The 18,686-nt window shown below is 43.1% G+C and overlaps 2 protein-coding genes across 3 annotated transcripts in view; one reads left to right on the top strand and one right to left on the bottom strand.

The window, feature by feature from the left end:
- Window positions 1–582: 582 nt before the first annotated feature.
- Window positions 583–11,007, bottom strand: HSCB (HscB mitochondrial iron-sulfur cluster co-chaperone). Its single transcript, XM_006869197.1, has 6 exons — window positions 10,769–11,007; window positions 8,328–8,424; window positions 7,438–7,527; window positions 6,774–6,918; window positions 3,896–3,943; window positions 583–674 (listed from the first exon to the last, which is right to left on the bottom strand). The coding sequence occupies exons 1-6, from the start codon at window positions 11,005–11,007 to the stop codon at window positions 583–585; spliced, it is 711 nt and encodes a 236-aa protein (XP_006869259.1).
- Window positions 11,008–15,998: 4,991 nt separating this feature from the next.
- Window positions 15,999–18,686, top strand: part of CHEK2 (checkpoint kinase 2) — a 93,774-nt gene continuing 91,086 nt past the window's right edge. For both annotated transcript variants that reach the window (XM_006869195.1, XM_006869196.1), the window contains exons 1-2: window positions 15,999–16,048; window positions 16,133–16,365. In XM_006869195.1, the coding sequence (XP_006869257.1) occupies window positions 15,999–16,048; window positions 16,133–16,365 (283 nt within the window). The remainder of the gene's footprint in view (window positions 16,049–16,132; window positions 16,366–18,686) is intronic.

The following is an 18,686-nucleotide window of genomic DNA, read 5'->3' as shown; positions in this document are numbered from 1 at the left end:
TTACTGCCTTTCCCCCTCTTCCACTCACCAGTAAACCAACATGGGCACCAGTAAGCTTACATGCTTGCTCATGTGTTCCCTTTGAGTTTCAGTCTTAAAGGGGGGTCGAATTGTCTTTTAATTCAGTTTTCCCATGAGCTTTTTGAAGTCCCCTTGTATGTGTGTGTTGTATAAATTATCAAATGAAGAAATGACCAGTAAAGCATGAGACTTTGCTATCCACTAATGCTCGAGCATTAGCACTTATATTGTTGCTGTCAGTGGATTCTGATTCATTTGTGACCTTGTATAGGGCTTCCGATGAGTGGCTGGTGGGTTTGAACTGCCGACTTTGTGGTTAAAAGTCTAGTGCTTATCCTACAGCGCCACACCAGGACTATGCTTTAAGCACTGGACTGCTAACTACAAGGTTGCCAGTTCAAACCCACCAGCTACTCCTCTGAAATGCTATACAGGTTCACTATGAGTCGGAACCAATTTGACGGCACTTAACAGCAATAACAGTCTTAATTACCAGTAACCAGGTAAGAAATATGTAGGAACTTTATTATTATTATTTTTAACTTCTAAATGAGGCAACAATTATAATGGAATCTTCTTTAACTTGACCTTTTCTTCTATATTCGAAAAGTATCTCATTTTTGTTAAAATTCCCTTGGCTTTTTCAAAGTCATCTGAAATAAAGAGAGAGAATGAAATCAGGCTTCATTACAAGGAAGAAGCAAACCAACCACGTTGACAAACGCATCCAGCTCTGGAAGGCCCTTTCATCACTCAGTAAGTCTGAGCAATAGTGAAGGAGGTCCTTTGGGTTACTGAAGGGACCATGGGATTAACCAAAGGAGGTAAGAACAGACTTCACAGAATTCAGAGTTCAAATCAGTCTGATTCTCTTCAGGTCAACCCCAAGTAAGAAAGGGGCTGTATTTTAAATTTCACATCTACTCGATGGTGGATGCAGAGGGCACTTCTTCTGTTAGGTGTTCAGACACAGGCTGCGTTCTTGGGCTTAGTCTCTGGGAAAGATGTCGTTAGACTGGTGGTTTTCAGTGGGGTGTGTGTACGTGTCTGGCAACATCTGAGGTCATTTTTGGTGGTCATGAGGGAAGGGGTGTGGTGATACTGACATCCAGTGGGGGAAAGGCTGCTAAACACAATGCTTTGCACAGGATAGCCCCCCTCACAGTGAACGTGTCTGGTCCAAAAGGCAAGCTGTGCTGAAGTTGAGGCACCTCGCCTTAGCTCGATATAACAAGATGTCATGAGGGAAAAATTAAGATGTTACCACTACCTATGTCACCGGATGATGCCGAGTATACATTAAGTTGAAAAGCAAGTTACAGAGAAATACATAGAAGTTTTGATTCCATTTACAAAAGTTCAAGGAAAAACCCCTAAGTGATATACTGTTGTATTCACATAGGAGTGCAATGGTTAAGTACTTGGCTGCTAACCTCAAGGTTGGCAGTTCAAATTTACCAGCTGCTCCATGGGAGAAAGATGTGGCAGTCTGCTTCCACTAGGATTTATGGACTTGGAAACCCTCTGGAGCAGTTATACTTTGTCCACAGGGTCACTATGAATCACACTTGACTTGATAGCAGTGGGCTTGGCTTGGATATTGTTATGTTTTTGTTAAGTGCCATCAAGTCGGTTCCGACTCATAGTGACCCTGTATAGGGTTTCTGAGAAGCCACTAGTAGGTTTGAACTGCCGACCCTGTGGTTCACAGTCCAGTGCTGATTCTACAGTGCCACACCAGGAGTCTGGATAGTCACACAGATATGGTTAAAACTGTCAAGAAAGGAAATAAGGAACATAAAGTCAGGAGAGAGGTCACCAGGGAAAGTGGGGATGCAATAGCAAAGGCCCTATTAGGGCTTGGAAGAGGTGGTGGTGTTGTTTCCTAAGCCTGGGGGTGGGGACATGGGCATTTATTTGTTCCATTATTATCCTTTCAACTGTACTTCTACATTACTTATTCTTTTGAGTCCCAGTGTGGCGCTGTAGGATAAGCACTGGGCTGCAAGGTTGTTTGAACTGCAAGGTCGGCAGTTCAAACTCACCAACTCTTCCTCAGAAAACTTATACAAGGTCACTATGGGTCAAAACCAACTTGATGGTGCTTAACAAAACAATATTCTTCTTTTGTATTATATTTCATAATTAAATCCCACTGTCAATAAGTTGATTCCAACTCAGAGAGATCCTATGGGACAGAGTAGAACTACCCCATAGGACTTCTGAGGCTGTACATCTTTATGGAAGGAGCTCTGGTAGTAGAGTGGTTATGAGTTGGGCTGTAACCTCAAGAGCAGTAGTTCAAAACTACCAGCGGTTCTGCAGGAGAAAAATGAGGCTTTCTGTTCCTGTAAAGATTTACAGCTTTGGAAACCCTATACAGGGTCGCTCTGAGTTGGAACCAACTCCATGGCACATGATCACCACTGCCACATCTTTATGGAAGCTTTGGGTTGCTAACTGCAAGGTTGGGGGGTTCAAACCCACCAGCTGCAGTATGGGAGAGAGATGAGGCAGTCTGCTTCTGTAAAGATTTCCAGTCTTGGAAACCCTATAGGTCAGTTCTACATTGTTCTAGAGGGTTGCTATGAGTTGGAATCGACTCAATGGCAGTGGGTTTGACTTTTTTGGTTAATCATTATGGAAGCGGACTGCCACATCGTTCTTCTGAAGAGCGGCTAATGGATTGGAACCTCTGACCTTTTAGTTAGTGGTCAGCTGAGCGTTCAGCCACTGTGTCACCAGTGCTCCTTCCAGTTAAACATACGAAAGTATACACATAGAAAGGTGTAACATAATGTGGGGCTGGGCCCTGCTGGACCACATCCTGATGATGTTCTCCAGCAGTATTTCAGGCAGAGTCAGCCTCCTATCTTTTCTGCTGTTAATCTATATTTGCCTCCACTTTTTAGAAAATCTGCTTCTGCCCACTTCTCAGAATTGACTCCTATAGTCCCTGCAAAGTGGGCAGTACATTGGATAATACTCCCTCAGCCTGAGCTGACTGGACTAGAGTGGTTCAAGTTGGGCCAATCAAATCCTCTCTCCCAGGAGTCTAGAGTTAAGTCTAGAGATGGTGAAAGGCCTTCTTAAAAAGGCAATAGGCTAAAGAGGGCCCAGAAGTCATCTTATGAAGGAATCCTATGAAGGAAGCCAGAGACAGTAGGGTCCACAATGAAATTTTCACACTTGTTTTAAGGCATCCCCCACCCGCCGGTCAGTTGCTGTACTAGGGGTTTCCGTGTTGCTTATGATGCTAGAAGCTATGCCACTATTATTTCAAATACTAGCAGGGTCACCCTTGGGGGAAACGTTTTCATGGCGCTTCCCGACAAGACAGACTGGTGAGCTTCCAAAAATTAGCTAGCGAAAATCCTAGGAATCATTAACAGAATATTGTCCAATACAATGCTGGAAGATGAGCTCTCTTGGTTAGAAGGTCACAAGAATGGACCCTTCTTAAGTATACCAATGAGTCAGTGCCAAACCAATGGCAACGAACAACTCAAGCATCTGCCTCAGCATCTACAAGCTCTTTTCTTCTTTGTAGAAGCAGCTTATAGGCCTTGCTAAATGTTGACTCTTCAGCTTTGTCCTCAGGGCCCTGTATCTGTTGGCTTCAGTCCACATAACTTATCTCCTACTTGCCAAAGAGTAATGCAGTATTTTCTCATATGTAATGCTTAGTTAGCATTTCTCTAGTTTTGGCATCTAGCTTGCTTTCCCAGAAAGACTGTGAATCCTTGAAAGCAGAACTGTAGAGTCATATATATTTCACACCTCCCATGTACCAATCCTAGACTGGGTAGACGGTGCTATTCATTGCTTTTGATTTCATTCCATTCCTAAGAAAGTCAAGAAGCAAAGACAGTACCTTGTTCAAAGGCTCTGCTTGCGTTGTCAATGCATTCTTTCTGTTTGACTGAAAGAGAAAATCATTAATTTTTCTATTTAAACAGGCTCATGATACAAAGACAACACTTTTTAAGCACACTGGCTTGAACAGAAAGCTTGGATCCAAGGGTAAGGGTGCACAATGCTTATTTCAAGGTGTCCCGGGATAGCAGCTTCTGTTTAGTGCAGCACTGCCTGACCCTACTCACACCATCCTTTTCTATCTTCCCAAAGGGCTCAGGGGAAATCACTAACCTCTCTGATGGCTAGTTGTTTGTCTAGTTGTTTCCGACTCAGTGATCCTGTTTGGCATGGTAGAACTGCTCCTTTGGGTTTCCAAAACTGTCAATCTTTATGGGACCAGTCAGCCTCATTTTTCTTCTGTGGACAGGCTTGTAGGTTTAAACTGCTGACCTTGCAGTTAGCAGTCCAATGCTTAACCCACTATGCCAGCAAGCCTCTTTGGGACAATTGCCAAAGCTCATAAAATGACTATAAAATCACTGGGAAGAAGAAGAATAAGAAAGAAGGAAAAGTGAAGGAAAGAAGGAAGGAGAAGGAAGAAGGAAGTAGAAAGAAGAGAAAGTCAAAGAAATATCCTGATTCTCTCCACCAAACTGTCTGGCTTTCAGATTGCAGGGAGAAGAGGAAGAAACCATCCAGATGGCCTCTCAGTAATATACTCCTGAGCATGTTAGGCAGCCATGTGAAAACTAGACAGTGCCCGGGCAAGATGATGCATGTTCATTCCACTCTATCATATTACGCCTTCAAAGAGAAGCTGCTCAACAAAGTCAAGTAGCAGCTACCTCTTGTTTCTGTTCTTTCCTCATTCACAAATCAAGACTTTCACAACAAGTGTGTTTTCTGGAGGTGAACAGTATCCATCTATCTACACGGCCTGTTTAGAAGCACTTTTAAATTCATTATCTCTGAAGGAAGGAGCCCTGATGGTGCCAGTGGTTAAGTGCTTGGATGCCACATCTTTCTTCCATGGAGTTCACAAAGATCACACAAGTGACAGCGTAGGAATTTAACAGATGGAGCTAGAAGGTTCAGACAGAGCAGTCTAGAGTACTGTAGGTATCCAGGTAAGAAAGAATGGTAGGCTGGAACAGGAGAGTGGCAGTGAAAATAGATGGGTAGATACATTATTGTTGTTAAGTGCTGTGGAGTCGAGTCCAACCCGTAGCGACCCTGAATAGGGTTTCTGAGGAGCAGCTAGTGAACTTGAACCACCGACCTTGCAGCTCAAACATTGGAGACATTTAAAAAGTCAGCTCTGTAAGCCCTTGAAGATGGATGGTAAGGGAAAATGAGGTTGGAAAGGATGCCACCAAAAGAGTTTAGAATTGGGACAGTGATATTGTGGAGAGACAGAGCACTGGAAGAGGAACAGGTGGCTTTTCTTTTTCGTCGTGGGGAAGCCCGTTTGGACATGAATTCCAGTTTGGACATGATGAGCTGGAATAGTTAACTCCAAGAAGGCACAGGCCTTGTCCTTCTTGTTTGCTGCTCTATCTCAACATCCATCATAGTGCTTGATACATAGTTGGCACAATGTAACCATGTATGAAACTATCTAAGTGCATGCAGTGGGAAGAGCCTGGAGGCTTTTTGGTATGAGGTCTGGAGATCAATTTCTCAATTTTCTCTCTGCTAATGGAGCTGTGGGTCAATGAGCCAGACTGCAAAGCCGTTTGAACTGCAAGGTTGGCAGTTTAAGCTCACCAGTTGCTTCTCGGAAACCCTATACAGGGTCGCTATGGGTCGGAACCAACTTGACGGCACTTCACAACAACAACAATGGTAGCATAAGGAGCTCTGGTAGCGTAGTGGTTACCTCTCAGGCTGCTAACCTCAAGGTCGGCAGTTTGAAACTACCAGCCGTTTCATGGGAGAAAGATGAGGCTTTCTACTTCCGAAAAGATTTACAGCCTCGGAAACCCTGTGCAGGGTCACTATGAGTCGGAACCGACTCTACAGTACTTAACAACAACAACAATGGTAGCATAGCGGTTATGAATTGGGTTGCGAACCTCAAGGTCAGCAGCTCGCAACTATCAGCTGTTCCGTAAGAGAAAGATGAGGCATTCTGCTCCCGTAAAGATTTACAGCCTCGGAAACCCTGTACAGCATTGCTATGAGTCGGAACCGACTCCACGGCACATAACCACCACCACACCTATCTGCTGTGTGACTTTGGGAAATTCCATGAAATGCTGAGGCTCACCACAGATAACAGTATCTAAAATGAAATCATGGGTGGGAAAGAGCACTGCAATCTACAAAATGCTATTATTGTTGGGTGCGGGAGAATGCATCTTGAATCATAGCGACCCCGAGTGACAGAGCAGAATGCCCATAGGGTTTCCTAAACTATAATCTTTATGGGAGCTGATTGTCAAGTCTTTCTTCCATGGAATTGTTTGTTGTTGTTGTTATGTGCCGTGGAGTCAGTTCCAACTCATAGTGACCCTGTACAGGGTTTCCGAGGTTGTAAATCTTTACAGGAGTAGAAAGCCTCATCTTTCTCCCGTGGAACAGCTGGTAGTTTCGAACTGCTGACCTTGCGGTTCGCAGCCCGATTCGTAACCACTATGCTACCAGAGCTCCTTAACCTTATGGTTAGCAGCTGGAATTCTTAACATTCTTGATTTAAGGCTGACTTCCAGAAGGGTTATGGATGCCGCAAGTTTAACTTCCAGAAAACATTGGTTTCTTTATGGTAAAAAAAAAAAAAATTCCTGATTCATCATGATGACCAAGAATTTTCTCTCTACATTCATCTTTCACTGAACCCTAAGCATATACTCATGGTAACAAGAAAATGTTTTGGGCACTGTTTTATCTTTTACCTGCAACAATGGATTCAATCTCATTCATGGCAGCTTCACTCTGAGCTTCTGCGAGTTTTTCATTGATTTCCATTATTTCCATGAGGAATTGCTTGTCCATTTCATAATCTGTCCCTTCGGAAATCTCTATTCCACGGAGCTTTAGCTATTGAGGTAAAGAGCAGATGAAAATAAGTGTGGTTGAAGAAAACATGGCAAGAATGCCATAAATCCTGATTTCTCCTTAGAACATAGTATCACGCACGGGGGAAATGTGAGTTGTGCGAACAGTGACGGTGTTAGGGCAGGATGCAGAACACCTGGGACGACAGAAAGGACAGGCTCCTTCTCTTAAGCTATTTGGAGCTTTGTGAGCCTAGGGAGGGTAAACTAAATGCTTGTAAAGATTCTATTCTGTTCTAAAAATGTTCTGGAGTCTATTACTTCTCCCCAAACAACCCAAAAGTTATCCTTTCCTAAAAGCTGATATCAAATCTTCGATAGTTATATGTGATTTTTTCAAAAAAGCAACTGGGGAAAGTAACATTTGCAGAAAATACTCAAGAGAAAATGATATATGGGTTTGAGGCTAAATCTTGGGAACAGCTCAGGTCTCAAACATTTCTTCCCACAATGTAACAAGCCACTGGCAGTAGTACACTCAAGAGTTGGGAAATCACCTTACAAGGTATAGTCCCCTGCTTAGAGGTGCCAAAAGGGTCTTATAGGCATCATTCACGAGGGTCGAGTGCTTCTCTGAGAAGTCCTTTTCAGTCTGTTAGTGAGAGAGGAAGAGCGACTGATTACCATCCAAATCAACCATCTGACATTCAGTAACTGCTTGATCAAAAGCTGGTGGCTTACTCAGCCATAAAGAGACATGAAGTCCTGATGCAGGCCACAATATGGATGAACCTTGAAAACATTAAGTTGAGTGAAATTAATCAATCACAAAAGGACAAAAATGAAGGGGCTTCAAAAAGTTTGTGAAAAATGGCATCAAAGACAATGGGCAAGAAAAAAAGTGGAAAGCTTCCAAGAACTTTTTGAGGAGCTCTTGTACTGTATGACCTCATTTATATGAAATACACATACAGAAACCAAAGCTTATTAGTGGTTACTGGGGTGGTAGAAAAGGGGAGTAACTGCTTAGGGGTACTGAGCTTATGTTAATAATGGTGGTGGAATGCTTTGGAGTAGGATAGCTACAGTGGTTATACAACATAAAAAAATGGAATCAAAATCCCTGAATTATACATGTAAGAACTGTGGCGGTGGTAAATGTTTTTATGTTTTTACCAATAGCAGTACTTTTAAAAAGGCTGAGAAAGTGGCCAAAGCTGAACTGATGTTGGATGAGCTATCTTTTAATTTTCAACTGATTGGTTTTTTTAGCCTGCTGGGAAGTGAGATAAAAGCTGAGTGTGCTTGACAACTCCAAGGCCTGGCTGGCTGGGTCAGGCTGCCACAGGGTGGAGCTGGTTGTCACCTGATAATCGTATAACCACAAGGCCACTGCCACCTACCAAATGTGCACATGTGTGTTTAGGATGATTGGCATGGCCAGTAGGTTACCTGAGACCTCTGTCCGAAGAAATCAGGATGCACAAGACGCTGTAGTTGCTGGTACCGATGCTGGAGCTTCATGGTGTCAACTCTGAAGGATCGATTGCTGAAAGAAAAGCAGGAGATGAAATTCAAGCAACACATAATTAAAGACTTGTCTACTTTAGGCCTGATTCCTGCTCTCATGGGGAAGACACAATAAACAGAGATGGTATCAAATAGTGGTAGGTACTACAAGCGAAAACAGAACGAGGTCAAAGAAAGTGATGACTAGGATGGGCAAAGAGATGGTTTTGGAGGTGAGACTAAAATTGTGAGTGAATATTCAAAGATGAGAAGAAAGAGCCATCAGGCAAGAGCAATTACATATACAAAGACCATGAGGTGGAAAAAGATTGGCCCGCTGAGGAGGTTAAAAGGTTGTGTCATCGCAGCCCTGGTGGCATTGTGAGGTAACTGTTGGGCTGCTAAATGCAAGACCGGCAGTTCAAACCCAATAGTCACTTTGTCAGAGAAAGATGAAGTTGTCTGCTCCCAGAAAGACTTACAGTCTCAGATACCCTACATAGGGTTGCTGTGAGTCTCAATTGACTCCGTAAGTTCTCAGTGAGAGCAGAATCTAGAGTCGAGGGAAGGGGCAAGGCTGAATTCTACCCCAACTTTCTTCCTTCCAGCTCTCCCATTTCCCTTGAATCCAGGGGTTTGTTGTTGTTGTTGTTGTTAAGTGCCTTCACTAAGTTTCTAGTAATAGCGACCCTGATTTTTCTGCCCAAATTTTTTAAATCATTTGCGGGCCATACAAAATTATCAACTTAAAAATTAGCCTGCTATATTTGGTCAAACATTTAATTAACTCATACTGAACTGTGAACCACAAGGTCAGCAGTTCAAACCCACCAGCTGCTCCTGGAAACTGTGTATAGGGTTGCTATGAGTAGGAATTGACAGCACTTAAGTCAACAAATCTGAGTGTAGCGCTGCAGGATAATGCACTGGATCACAAGGTGGGTTTAAAACTGTAAAACTGGAAGTTCAATACCTCACCACTCCTCAGAAACCCTATACAGGGTTGCTATGAGTCGGAACTGACTTGATAGCACTTAACAACATGAAGGTTGGAACTGCAGTTGCCTTGGCAGGGCCAGACCAAATGATTTATACAGTCCACAGGTGAGTTGTTCCCCACCCCTGCTTTAATCCAGCCCCTTTCGTTCTTACCATCTCACCAGTCCATCTCCTCCAATATTTCATCACCTCTTTGAGCTCAAATTCAGAGGAAAAAGGGAAACGCACCCATTTCTGGGGCCTTCCACTTCTAATTCCCTCTTTTCCTTTAGACCCAGCCTACAATATTAGTTTTTTCCTGCTTTTACTCTCTTAAGGAGTTCAGGTGGTACAGTGGTTAAGCACTTAGCTGATAATCCAAAATTCAGAGGTTCAAATCCACCAGCCCCTCTGGGAACGGTGGTGGAAGGGGAGAAGATGTGGTAGTCTACTTCAGTACTGACTACAGCCTTGTAAACCATACGGGCCAATTTCACTCTACCCTACAGAGTCACTGTGAGTTCGAATCCACTCCACTGCAACGGTTGTTTTGTTTTGACTTCCTTATCTTGGAGTGGACCGCAGTACTCCTTCTTAAGAGTTTCAAACCAGCTTTAATTTTTCTGCCCCTGTTTTCCAGGTCTTCTGTTTGTTCTAGGTTGTTGTTGTTAAGTGCCCTCCAATCCGTTGTGACTTATAGCAACCCAGAATACAGTTTCCAAGGAGCAGCTAGTAGGTTTGAACCGCCAAACTTAATGGTTGGTTGGTGGTGTTGCTAAGTGTCTTCGAGTCAGTATCCGACTTATAGAGACCCTGTACAGGAGGGTCCTGTACAGGGTTTCCGAGGAGCAGCTGGTGAGTTGGAACTGCAGCCTTTAAGGCCCAAACCGACTTCGCAGTTTACCGCTTTAACCGGCAGCGCCACAACAAAAGTCATTATGGTTGGTAGTCCAGTGCTTATCCTCAATTTTTCATTCTCTCAGCCTTTGTTCTTAAGTCTCCCTTCACTCTGGTCTTCATCTCTCATCAGTTCTTCCCTCAATTTTCTCTTCTGGAGTCCTGGTGTGGCGCTGTACGATAAGCACTCAACCATAAGGTCGGTTTGAACTGCAAGGTTCAAAATTGCTGCTCCCTGGAAACACTATACAGGGTCGCTACGGGTCGGAACTGACTCGATAGCACTCAACAACAACAATGGGTCGAACAGACTAGGATAACACTTAACAACAACAGGACCTTCCAGCCTACCTTCTCCAGGCCCCGCCCCAGCCCACTGAGACTCCGCCCCTATCCGTCTGTCTGGTCCCGCTTTCGTCTCTTCAAGTCTCTGTCAGCCCTCAGCTCTCGCAGACCAGTCCCTAACGTCTCCATAGTCTCGGCTCGTTTCCTGAAACCGCCGTCCGTACCAATCCATGATGCTGAAGTAATCTCGAGTGGGGTCGGGTGGCTGCAACGCGCGGCACTGAGGGCAGAAGAACACGTCCCCCTGCACCGGGCCCCCAGAATCTCCTCCGCAGTTCCAACACCGAGGGGAGTTACTTCGGGCTTGCGACGCAGCATTGCAGCCTACTGGTCTTCTCCCGGGGACCCATGTTGGCCACAACCCCCACACCCGGAGGAGAGCCTCGGCCCTCCTACCCCACATCTGGCCTATCTCGCCGCAGTCACCCGTGGAAATAGGAGTAGTGAGTGTGCGACTACACTAGTGCTGCAGATTGGCTGTAGGAACCGAGGGGGCGGGATCACCAGGGGGAAACCTGGATCCTGTGTCCCGCTTTGCATCTTGAACTACAATTCCCAGCAGTTACTGTGGCAATACGTCACGGGCACATCCGCTGTTCCTCATTGGCCCAATGCATCGGGAAGTGTTATGATTGGCTGAGGGAGGAGTTTGTATTACATGTTTAGCGCCACTCTACTGGCTGCGGCTGCGGCTGTGGCTAGTGTGCTGCTCCAGGTGGGTTAGTAAGGTGAGTCAAGTGGGGAATGTTTCTTGGGTAAGTAGGGGTTCGAATCCCGTCCCCCGGGTCTTTAGCGAGCAGTGTTTCTGGAACTTCCGTTTTGTCGAAATTGAGCTCCTAAGAGGGGGGTGGCGGGTGCGTGGGCACTCTCTTCCTTCTTTGTAGATAAATGGAGGTAAAGTTTACTTTCCCTCGTGACTTACAAGCTGATACTGGCCCAGACCAACAAAATGAGAAGTTACAAAGCTGTGCTCTTCAAAAATTAGAGTTCTGTTGTTCAGTGCCCTCCAATCGGTTTCGATTTATAGCGACCCTGTATCGGGTTTCGAGCAACTGGTGGGTTTGAATAGATGATTTTGCGGTTGGCAGTCCAGCGCTTACCCTACAGCGCCACTGAGGCTGTTTATAATTATTGTCATCATTTGAAGTCAGAGGCCTAAAGCAAATTTAAGCTCAATCTCTAACCTACTTGTGGCTAACCCACTGCTATAACTGCTATGCAATATAGGAGCAACAAACTCAATGACTTAAGTAGATGTTGAGTGAGGCCGCTTCCCGCCAGCCAGCCAGTGACTATAAGTAAGTGTGAGGTTTTGGGTGGCGAGGAATGGGCACTGGGCATCAGACCTCTTTGGGACTCAGTTTCTGTATTGAAATAAGCCGATGTTTCACCTGTGAGACTTTTTCCAACTGTAGGGTTCTTTGTGTTTTCAGGCACAATGTTTTGCTTTGGTCATATGGCCTTTCACTTCCCACCCTGCATGACTTTCTAATAATTAGAATAGCTTCCAATTACCAATCTTTATTGAGAGGTGGGGGGAGGGGTTTGCATCACAGGCATTCCTTCATTTAATCCTCATGATCTGCTTTTTTCAAGAGACATTGGGCTGCTAAACCAAAGGAAGGCAGTTCGAACCCACCAGCCTACCACTCCAGGAAGAAAGATAAGGCAGTCTGTTGTAAACATGTACAGCCTCAGAAACCCTGGGAGCAGTTCTAGTCAATCCTGTGGGTGTTAGGTGCTGTGGAGTCAGTTCCAACTCATAGCGACCCTGTACAGGGTTTCCAAGGCTGTAAATCTTTACGGGAACAGAACACCTCATCTTTCTCCCACGGAACAGCTGGTAATTTCGAACTGCTGACCTTGCTGTTCACAGCCCGATTGGTAACCACTACACTACCAGAGCTCCTTAGTCTATCCTGTAGGGTTACTGTAAGTCAGAATTGATTTGATGGCAGTGGGTTTGGTTTGGGAAACTGAGACTCAGAGAGATTGGGACCTACTCAGTGTCATGCAAAGATTTGATTTAGGCCTCTGACTCCAAGCCTCTCCCTCTAACCATACCTTCTCCCAATTGCTCAGACCAGAGTGGTCCCTCTTTAGCAATAAGGGCTGCCACCTCTTTCATTAGTTATCAAGGCAGGGACTAAATGCCTCTGGATCCAACCTGGCTGAGTCATTTTAGCTCCTAGAGTAGCACACTCAGCTCTGACATCAAAAGCTCATTAAGACCTTTCAAAACTGTGTAAATGTAGTACTGTTGTTTAATGACCCTCTCCTGAATGTGGGGAGAAGGAAAGGAATTCACCCATTTAAAAAAAAAAAAAATCAGATCAGATTGACGTTGCTAGCTGTAATGATTTTACAGGAGGTTCTGTTATCCTAGTGTAATTGCCCATCATGTTAATTCTAAAGCAAGGGAAATCCTCTGTATGGACTCAAAAGAATGGTGCAGGATTCTGTCCAGGCTAGAAAACCTTTTGGGATGATGAAAAGATGAGCACATAGTTACTTAGTATCACAAAGGGTTGATTCAGTTCAGAGCAATCCTGTTTGTGCCCTGTTTCTTCACCCACTGACCCTAGTTAGGTCCTCTAGCCCCTCTCACTCTTAGCACCTCCAATGACAGGCCATTCATTAAGGATTCTGTATCTAATATCCAAGATGATGAATTCTGACTTGGATGCAGTTGATGCTGAAAATCAAGTAGAATTGGCGTTAAAAACATGGTTTGTTAAGCAAATGTTACAATTCCAACACCCTTGAAAATCTGCAAGAGTAGATGCAGTTAAGGAAGAAAATATGAGGCTAAAATTAGAAAACCAAGTTCTTGGACAATATATGTTGTTAAGTGTGGTCAAGTCAGTTCTGACTCATATCAGCCCTCTAGAACTGCCACCTTGTGGATAGCAGTTCAGTGCTAATCCTACACTTGCCACATCAGGACAATAATATATTGTTGTCACTATGTGCTGTTGAGTTAATTCTGAGTCATAGTGACCCTGCATAGGGTTTCCGAGGAGAGTGGTGGGTTTGAATCACTGACTTTGTGGCGAGCAGTCTAGTGCTTATCCTATAGTGCCACACAGAAAACCTCATATTAGCTTTTAGTATTTTTCAAACAAGTGATACACAAAAAACAAAAAGTAAGGGGTTGGTATCCTTTGGGTGTGATGGACTTGCCGCATCCTTTTTTTTTTTTTTCTTTTAAAATTTGGAGGGATTCCAAAAAATACAATATCTTTGCTTGTGATATCATTGAATATTTGTGAAGGTAATGATAGCTCTAGGCAAGTTTAAGAACACCAGGAGCCTAACAGAAGATTTTATGAGTTTGTGTACTATGTTAGTATATGAGAAAGTACAAATGTATTGGAGAGATTTTCTAATGAGAATTGCATACATACATGAAAACTTGAAAATGAGTATTTTATCAAATTAGCTTTTTTAGGTTTAGCACTGTTTTTTACAGCCTCATCTTTCTCCTTCCGTGTGACTAGTGAGTTGAACTGCTGATTTTGTGGTTAGCAGTCCAGTGTGTATCCTATAGCACCACCAATGTTATCTTTGATTTATGGTGATGGTTGCGGGCCGTTGAGTACGTTAAGACTCTTATCAGCCTGTAGAGTTTCCGAGGCTGTAAATCTTTCCGGGAGCAGAAAGCCTCAACTTTCTCCTGTGGAATGATTGGTAGATTTCAATGGCTGACTTTAAGCTACCAGGGCTCCGTCTTCATCTTTTATTATAGACATAGTAAAATATCATAAGGGAAGTAACTATACCATGTTGTGAAAGAGTACAGAAATCATGAACCCCGTCCACCATCTTGTACCTCTTTTCTATTTGCTTCTTCCTTTCCATTTCCATTCTTCTTAGGAGAAAAAAAGATAATAAGGTGGTTACATGTTTGTAAAAATAATTTGAATAATCATTTATGAAATTAACTTGAACACATTGTTGAAATTTAATCAGAATAATGTTTTCAGCTAGGTCCTGTCATTTATTTAGTAAGAACTGCAAATAAAATATGCAAAAATGATCGGCTTGTTGTTTAGTGCCGTTGAGTTGGTTAACTTTTGGTTGTAGATTGAGTGAAGGTTTAGAGAGCTGATCATCAGTTTTACTTTCAGCAAATCATAGACTTTGTCTCATCTCAATGATTACTGTCCCCTGAAGGTAACATCACCTATCCCACTTTCTATCTGTGATTCTAATTTCCATACCTCCTCCTTTTTCAACCCTTCTGAATTTTATCCTTAGGTAAATGCTGCAGTGGATGATTCTACGGTGTGCATACCTTACCAGTGTTGTCATCCCCCCTAGCTACCTATCTACCACTTGGCTGAATATTGAGCCACGAGGGTGAGTTCAGTTCTAGACCTGACGGTTGACCGAGGGCCCTGGCCTCAGGGATCCACCATTCTCTTTCTGACCAGTAATTCTGTTTTTGTTTTTTTATGATTTTGAGTTCTAAAGTGTTTTCATTCCAAATTTGTTATGTCAACTTCACAGCTTAGGTCATGTATGAAAGTGGGTCAAGTCTGACTAACATTTACAAGGGACCAATTGCAAAGAGCTTGGTCCCTTTAGGGTTTACACTCCTCAGAGTATATTAGTATCAGAATCATGAAGAAGATGGAAACGTTTTTCACATGTACTAAATGATAAACTCTTTTTATTATTTTTACTTCACCACTTCTCCTAGAATTGTCTGAAGTCTCATTTGTTTTGTACAATTTTAGGTAATCTTTTGCTAAACAGTATAAAAAAATTCTTATGTAAATTACATTTCAAAAGGGACCCGATTATAAGTAATGTTAAAATATTACTTAAATTAGGAAGAGAGGACCATTAATATAGTTGATGGTTATTAGACTTGTTGTTAAGTGCCATCAAGTCAGTGCCGATCTATAGTGACCCTGTATAGGGTTTCCTAGGAGCGGCTTGTGAGCTTGAACCGCCAACCTTGCAGTTCAAATGGCTTTGCAATCTGGTTCATTAACCCACAGCACCACACCAGGACTCAGGCTGCATTTAATCATAGAATAATCTTATGATTGTACTGGTGTAGGTGTGATTTGTTAAATGATTTATTTGCATGAATGCATACTAATCTGTAGACATTTTGCATCCTTTTTGTGACCTAATTGACAAACATTTAAAAGTTGTGTTGCAGTTCTGCTTTGCTGTTTAATAAAAAAGCCGTTTCAGAGAGAGAAAAGAAATAGCACAATGCTAAAGGCAGACATAAGAGTTTTAATTTTTGCAGACTGTATGTCATCAGTGTTTTTTTTAACAAAAAACATTGTAATTTGCCTATCCTTCACTGTTGACCTTTAAGCCTTGTTCATTGAAACCTGTCTCATTGGTGAACACTTAATTTTTGAGGTCGTGATGTCTCGTGAAGCAGATGTGGAGTGTCAGCAGTCCCAAGGAGGCACCTCGTCACAGTCTCAGGGCACCTCCTCCTCTCAGCCTGCCACCAGCTCCTCCTCACAGTCCTACAGCGTCTCCTTGCAGTCCCCTAGCCTCTTCTCACAACCCCACGGCTCCTCACAGTCCCAGAGCACATCTAGCTCCTCCTCCAGCACAGTGCCCACGTCCAGCCAGTCCTCTCACTCCAGCTCTGGGACGCTGAGCTCTGTAGACACGGTGTCCACTCAGGAACTCTACTCCATTCCTGAAGACCAAGAACCGGAGGATCCTGTCCCTGCTCCTTGGGCTCGATTATGGGCCCTTCAGGATGGATTCTCCAATCTCGGTAAGCCCTTTAAGATACGATATGATGTTTTCTTCAGAAAAACAAACACAGAGCGTTGTAGTAGGAACTACATGACTCCTTGGAGTTATTCTGGAGTTTGAAGGTGATGGAAGATGCAGAGCCTCCTTGGGTCAATTTTCAGCCAAACAATAGACAGGTCTTTAAGGTGAATGGACTCCTGGTGTGGCGCTGTAGGATCGGCACTGGACTGTGAACCTCAAGGTCGGCAGTTCATACCCACCAGCTATTTCTTGGAAACTCTATACAGTGTGGCCATGAGTTGGAACTGACTCGACGGCATTTAACAACAACAACCTAAGGTGAACACTAATACCAGGGTGGTAGGTGGTCCTTGAAACAGTCAAGCATTTGAGATCCAAAAGGCAGCATTTACTCAGAAGTAAGGAGCTCTGGTAGCGTAGTGGTTACGAATCGGGCTGCGAACCTTAAGGTCAGCGGTTCGAAACTACCAGCCGCTCCGCGGGAGAAAGATGAGGCTTTCTACTCCCGTAAAGATTTACACCCTCGGAAACCCTGTACAGGGTCGCTATGGGTCGGACCCGACTCGATGGCACTTAACAACAACAACAAAGTTCAGAAGGCAGGACAGAAGGATGAATGGAAACACAGGGAGGAGGTGGGATGAATGCTATTATTATATTGTGGGGTTTGCAATTAGTGACATGAAGCAAAATATGTATGAATTGCCAATTTTCTCTGTAAACTGAATTTCAATAAAAAATTAAAAACAAGGAAGCAGTGTCAGCTAGTACCCTAGCTCTGGATCATCTTTTAGATTCCCTTCATTAATTTCAGCAAATACTCATTGTGCATTTGCACTGAGCTATCAGGTTGAATTTCTCAACTGAGCTGTGGACTTTCTCCACAGAAAACTGCAGCTTCCTCCAAACTTGAACTTCAAAAACTTTGCTTTAATAGCCCCACGGTGGTTCGAGGGCATTTTGGAGCATCAGTTTTGTAGTTTCAGACTAGAGGGAAGACTTGGTTACCTGTTAATGGTTTCTCCTTCAAAACAGGCAGCTATGTAATTTAAATATGTTCATCCTCTGACTCCTCCTGGTTCCAATAATCAAGCTATGCTATGGGTACATTTGAAATAACTTTTTCCTCCCTATCAGATTCAAATGACTTCTGAACTTGAAGTTAATGGAATAGAAAAAATACAAAGAAATGAGTGGTGAATGTACTGTTTTGTACCTTGTTATTAGCCCTTCCCTTTAATAATTATCCCAACTTTGATGGACTGAAACAGTACTAAGAACTAGACATCCATATGTTTGCTAGGTCCTGGTACAACTTTAAATTTAGAAATATGTTAACATTGTGAAAGAGTTAAAGTGAATGGAGGTGAATACTGTTAACTGATAGCACATGGAAGGAATTACAGTCATTGTAATGAAGCAAAGGATATGATTTGCTGAATGTAAAACTGATGATCTTCTCTGTAAACCTTCACTCAATTTACAATAAAAAGTTGAAAGGAAAAAAATTAGAAGTAAACATTTGAAGCTATTTTTTTTGCCCATGTAAGCTATATTTTTAAGATAGGCTTAAAGCTTATATATGAATATGAAACAGGGAAAAGTGAAGTAGAATGGCACATTTTTAAAAGTGAGAAAATGAGCCTAATAGTGTGACCATCATAAAGTAGATGTTTGATAAATTGAAGCTATTTATTGTTGTTATTGGTTTAAACCTTTGTTTTCTTATAAGAATTTATAGTTAGGGAGCCCTGTGGATCTGAAGGATAAGCACTGACCTGCTAATAACCACAAGGTTGGCCTTTCCAACCCACCAATTGCTCAGCAGGAAAAAGATGGGTCTTTGTGCTCCCACAAAGATTTACAGACTTGGAAACCCTATACAGGGTTACTGTGAGTTGGAACTGACTTGATGGCATTTAACAACAACAATAGGTAGTTAGTTCTTTAATCCTTATAAAGTTGAGGTTTGTATATGGGTGAGGTGGAAGACGTCCAGCTCCAGTATTTGAATATGTGTATCCAATTGTCAAAGGAGCTCTGGTAGCGTAGTGGTTACGAATTGGGCTGCTGACCTTAAGGTCAGAGGTTCGAAACTACCAGCTGCTCCACGGGAGAAAGATGAGGCTTTCTACTCCCGTAAAGATTTACACCCTCGGAATGTAAATCCGTACAGGGTCGCTATGGGTCGGAACTGACTCGACGGCACTTAATAACAACAACAACAATCCAATTGTCATAGCACCATTTGATGAAAGACTATTCTTTTCTCATTGAATTGTCTTGGCACACTAGTTGAAAATCAGTTGACTATAAATG

Source organism: Chrysochloris asiatica, unplaced genomic scaffold, assembly GCF_000296735.1.
Source record: "Chrysochloris asiatica unplaced genomic scaffold, ChrAsi1.0 scaffold00128, whole genome shotgun sequence".
Classification (NCBI taxonomy): Eukaryota; Metazoa; Chordata; class Mammalia; order Afrosoricida; family Chrysochloridae; genus Chrysochloris; species Chrysochloris asiatica.
The sequence above is the reverse complement of the archived record's forward strand: the minus strand, read 5'-3'. Positions and strand labels throughout refer to the sequence as shown.

Coding starts and splice junctions, on each gene's coding strand:
- HSCB (XM_006869197.1), bottom strand. CDS start 11,007: ATGTGGGGTAGGAGGGCCGAGGCTCTCCTCCGGGTGTGGGGGTTGTGG. Junction 7,528..8,327: donor TCTTCGGACAGAGGTCTCAG/GTAACCTACTGG, acceptor TCTCACTAACAG/ACTGAAAAGGACTTCTCAGA. Junction 675..3,895: donor AAGCAGAGCCTTTGAACAAG/GTACTGTCTTTG, acceptor TCTTTATTTCAG/ATGACTTTGAAAAAGCCAAG.